Here is a 5,000-nt window from a genome sequence, read left to right as displayed (position 1 = left end):
AAAAAAGGCGCTATTAATTCGTATGAATATCACTCCCTGTCCAAATCTTATTAGCTATGCTGAGATGAAGGCGATTTTACGTGAAACTCCGCCCCCTTTGTGTGACGTCATAGTTCCCGCAGGGTCAGTCTGTGTGCGCATGCCCAATGAATGACAAGTTTGTGAGTCGGGTTGCCAATCCCTCAATATTAATACGTTTTACATATTACATTTATTCATATTTCTAACTAATATACACTCGACCTATTTCGCTCATAAGAAGTAAATCTAGTGGTTGAAATGCTTTGGAAATGTGAACTAGCGAGCGTAAAATTGGACGGTAATTGGAAAGGCTAGCGGTGTGTGGCAACTGGACACTCCCATACCGCCTCACCCACTGTTCTTCCGCTGTCACACAATATCATTAATTGAGTGAGAACACAGTGAGAACACACGAGGGCTGGGCTCAAGCACTCAGGACAAAGGCCAGCGTAGCGGTGGACAGCGTATCCTTAGTAGCGTTGCGGAAGGGGACTTGTCAGTGTTGTTGAAGACTTTCGCCTCACTGTGTGACTCTTCTCGATTTTTTTAATTTAGTTGGCTCACGCTGAAAGTGATTTTTTCGATTTGCCTCATTGTGGTTGTTTCAAATCGGGTTTTTTGAAGAGAGGAAACCTTATTTCGAGATAACACGACAGTGGGAGTAAAATTAATATCAGGAGGTTGAGTCTTCGTAAGATCACTTAGCGAAAAAAAACTCTGAAACTAAAAAGAAAAAACCACGAGGAACTGCTTTTCAAGAGTAACAACAGACTCTAGATAACCTGAAGAAGGAGCGTTGAAAAAGTAACACTCCCACTGTACATTGAAGACGGGTCATTGGAAAGAAATAACAAATAACAATAAGACTTTATTTAAGGTGGAAGCAGACATTGGCGAACACGATGTGTGATACATATATCAACTTTACTGAAGATTTCTCGTATCGTCTTTCAGAGAAAAGGCGACTGGCCTGGAGCAGACACGGTAAGCGTGTAATATTTTATTTTCCCCATTATAGTCTTTGTGCAAACGTCTGCTCCCTAACAGCGGAGTCACCCGAGGATCTCTCCTCGGGCGGAATGGTAGTGCACGACGCTATCGCCCGATTCCAAAAATCCATCGACAGTTTTGTAGTTCCTGTGTCTGTTTGATAGACGGCAATGCAAAAGATTGGGCTTACTTTTTTGCAAATATGTTGATTTCACAGTTATCAAACGTGTTTGCAAAAGGTGCCCTCTATCAACAGACATAAATAAGACAAGATTGTGGTCGAGGATTGGAAAATGGCTCTACGTAACTTTCCCCCGTAGATCGTATTTTGTGTTTCATTGTTGAAAGCTTGTCCAGGACTGACTATCGACTATGATACTATCACAGTACATCGTCGATAAAAATCAAACTATTAACCCTTTTGCTGGGCTGGGGGAGGGGGGGTCCCCGAGCTATATGAAATTACTTGGAGCAGCCAGATCAAGTCGTGGGTAGTAAGTGATTAAAGGGTTAATAGCTGTTCTGTCTGTTGTAGTTGTTTTGTAGTTTGTTCCTTTTACTGTCTTGCTCGTGTGTCGTTGTAGTTTGATGTTCACATTGTGTTTCGTTCTTGTAGCACTGTATAGTTCTCGTTGCACAGGCGGGAACAAATGTCTTGACATTTCCTAAGAATTTCATTATAGAACCACAGGTTTAGTTGTTAAATATCTGATTAAATATATATATATATATATAGATATATATATATATATATATATATATATATATATATGGCAATTCTTATTGAAATCAACTCCATAAATACCTTTGTATTGTTAACAGAAAGTGTCTATTCACTTAGCCAACAGTAGGAGGATAAAGGACCTACTGACATTTTAGCAGTCTCCGCCCTGAAGAAGTCTCATTAAAGAGGTGAAAAATTCCAGAGTTTAGGTGGTAAAGTCAACAGATCTCAGCCTGTTACTTTCATAGAATACAATTAGTCGGTATTCAACTGTGGATATCTTTATCCTCCTACTGTTGGCTAAATGAATAGCTACATCCAGACACTTTCTGCTATCAATAGAAAGGCGTCTATTAGGTTAAAGAATACCAACTTCAAGACTGCAAAAGCCGCTAGCGCAGTTGATTTCAACCACAATTGCCTTAGAGAAAACCTGTGCCCTAATATATATATATATATATATATATATATATATATATATATATCGAAAGTTTGACGACAGCTTCTACATCTGCGTAATGAAAACTGATGGGTCAGGACTTTTGACCGCGATTTTGTTATTTTGTGTATTATTTGCCCGTGTGTAGCTGCCTTGTATACTCACTTGGTGCTGTAGCATTGCCTAACACTGTGTGCCTGTTATTTTTAAGAGCTCGTTAACAAAGCGAGAGTTACTGATGCAAGCCACTCCTGAGAGCTTGTGACGAGGACCTTTCGCCTGGGCATAATATTCTTGAAAGAATGAGTCGCGCTAGTTACTCTCAACGTGTCAGCATGGACTGTGGCTTCAGTATCATTGTGAATTGTATCATCTTTATAGTGGTAAACACAAGGTTTTAATTTTATAGCTAAGAGGTGGGGTTCTCGCCCCTAAGGGACACGAGTGGTTGTCATAATGAAATGTATATGATTTATCACTGGGTTAAAGCTAATGTATTGTCCCCATACATTATTCAGGGGACCACTGGTTTAGTGTGTGTGTGTGTGTGTGTGTGTGTGTGTGTGTGTGTGTGTGTGTGTGTGTGTGTGTGTGTGTGTGTGTGTGTGTGTGTGTGTGTGTGTGTGTGTGTGTGTTTGTGTGTGTGTGTGTTTGTGTGTGTGTGATTCACCATGGTCATAGATTACGTGTTGGATTCGTGATCGACAGTTATTTACCTCCCGGATGAGAGCTATGGGAAATGCTATAACCTTACATGCACACACACACACACACACACACACACACACACACACACACACACACACACACACACACACACACACACACTCAACTCCCCGCCCACGAGAGTTGGAGTAACGGTTCGCAGCACAGCGATATTGAAATCATTTCAGACCTGGGCGGGATTCGAACTCGAAACGCTTGAGTAGCGGTTGCGAATGCCACCATTGCGCCGTCGAGCAGCGCGTGTGTGTGTGTGTGTGTGTGTGTGTGTGTGTGTGTGTGTGTGTGTGTGTGTGTGTGTGTGTGTGCGTATGTGTGTGTGTGTTACGTATATGTGCGTACCTACACAATTGCATTGTTTTGTCCGGTGCCAAAGGTATATATAGGCGGCCGGTTTTGTCCGGGGGAACCACCGGCGAGTTCCCCAGAGTCGATCTGTACCGGAGGGAAGAGTATTTTCTCTGCACTCTATTTAATGATTCTATTCATTAATGTATTATAAAAAAGAATATATATATTATATATACATATATATACATACATATATATATATATATATATATATATATACATATATATGTATATACTCACACACATACACACACATATATATATATATATATATATATATATATATACATACACACACACACACACACACACACACGAAGTCGCCGTTTTCCACGGCAACTTCAAGAGCCCGACGGGGGAAGTACGAGAAGGACGACGTGGTGACACTTCAGTGATGCATCAATTTTCTTTTTCACTGGGAAAGTGACGTCATCGCGTGACATCATTTCCTCTCGTAAAGGAAATGACACCTGAGAACGGTCTCTTCCTCGAACCATCGGTTCCTGAAGGGGTCGCCGCCGCCGCCGCCGCCAGAGATATCGGAGGGCATTTGCTGCCCCGTACGGTCTGTCTGTCTGTCTGTCCCTTTCTCTCTCTCTCCCTCTCCCTCTCCCTCTCCCTCTCCCTCTCCCTCTCCCTCTCCCTCTCTCTCTCTCTCTCTCTCTCTCTCTCTCTCTCTCTCTCTCTCCCTCTCTCCCTCTCTCTCTCTCTCTCTCTCTCTCTCTCTCTCCCTCTCTCTCTCTCTCTCTCTTTTTCAACAGTACAAACCATACCGAGCATGTACCTCTACCTTGACGTAATTACTTATCCCTTTACATCGTTTTAGGCAGAGATCATTCTCGTGAGTATTCAGTACATGAATAGGCTCTATCGTGGATCAAGAAAGGGAGAGAGAGAGAGAGAGAGAGAGAGAGAGAGAGAGAGAGAGAGAGAGAGAGAAAGAGAGAGAGAGAGGATGAATCATGGTAAACGAGCGGCAACTGTATTGTTTGCTATGACAAATGACCCTCCTCCTCCTCCTTCCCACCCTCACCCTGGGGTTCAAACACACTAATGTAGCCTTGCATTAACCCCTTTCAACAAGGTATCGCGGCTTGTAGATTGCACATTCTAGCAGCAGCCAGATGATTATATTCAGCTAAAAATGGAGACCCGGTCGATCTAGACGTCACCCTCGCTTCCCCGTTTTGTCCCGAGACCTCCCTTTACACCCTTTTGGTGATTAAAATCACGAGGCGGCAATAATCATAATAAAATCGTCAAAGCACCTCGCCATGTTGAAGAGCTTTGCATGCTAAGTGATGCCGTGTTTTGCTCCCCTCCTCCCCCCTTCCCTCCTTGTCTTGCTCCCACATGCACGAAGGAGCTGGCGTAGGCGGACACAAGACCACAGGGGCTCAACAGGTCCTCTCGAGACCTTGAGGTCCCGCCCCCCCCCTCCCCTCCCCCATGCTGATTCAGGGTGGACAAGGAAGTAGGTGGGAGGGTGGGAGGGTGGGAGGGGTGGGGTTATGAGGGGGATGGGTGCTGCGAGTAGGTAGGTGTTTTAAGTACATTGAATACAAGGTCCATTGTACACGCACCTTTGTAACTCACTTGTAACAGGCAGTTGTATTCTTATTCTTTTATAAATACTAGTTCTAAATATGGATTTCAGAATCCTAGGTATTCTCATTAGAGAGAAGTACCTATAAACCTATCGGACTGAAAGCTACTAGAAATCAACTAAGTCGGTCTAGGTTGAAAGCGCAC

At 43.3% G+C, this 5,000-nt stretch overlaps 1 protein-coding gene across 5 annotated transcripts in view; it reads left to right on the top strand.

Annotated features, from left to right (window-relative positions):
* pnt (ETS transcription factor pointed) overlaps positions 1–5,000 on the top strand; it is a 729,717-nt gene that overhangs the window by 691,802 nt on the left and 32,915 nt on the right. For 4 of the 5 annotated variants that reach the window (XM_076191626.1, XM_076191624.1, XM_076191623.1 and 1 more), the window contains one exon: positions 976–1,005. The exons of the other annotated variant lie outside the window; for it this stretch is intronic. In XM_076191626.1, the coding sequence (XP_076047741.1) occupies positions 976–1,005 (30 nt within the window). The remainder of the gene's footprint in view (positions 1–975; positions 1,006–5,000) is intronic. 5 annotated transcript variants of the gene reach the window in all.

Source organism: Oratosquilla oratoria, chromosome 10, assembly GCF_046742065.1.
Source record: "Oratosquilla oratoria isolate Oo_2021 chromosome 10, ASM4674206v1, whole genome shotgun sequence".
Classification (NCBI taxonomy): domain Eukaryota; kingdom Metazoa; phylum Arthropoda; class Malacostraca; order Stomatopoda; family Squillidae; genus Oratosquilla; species Oratosquilla oratoria.
Note: the sequence above shows the minus strand (reverse complement) of the source record. Positions and strands in the feature narration are given on the sequence as shown.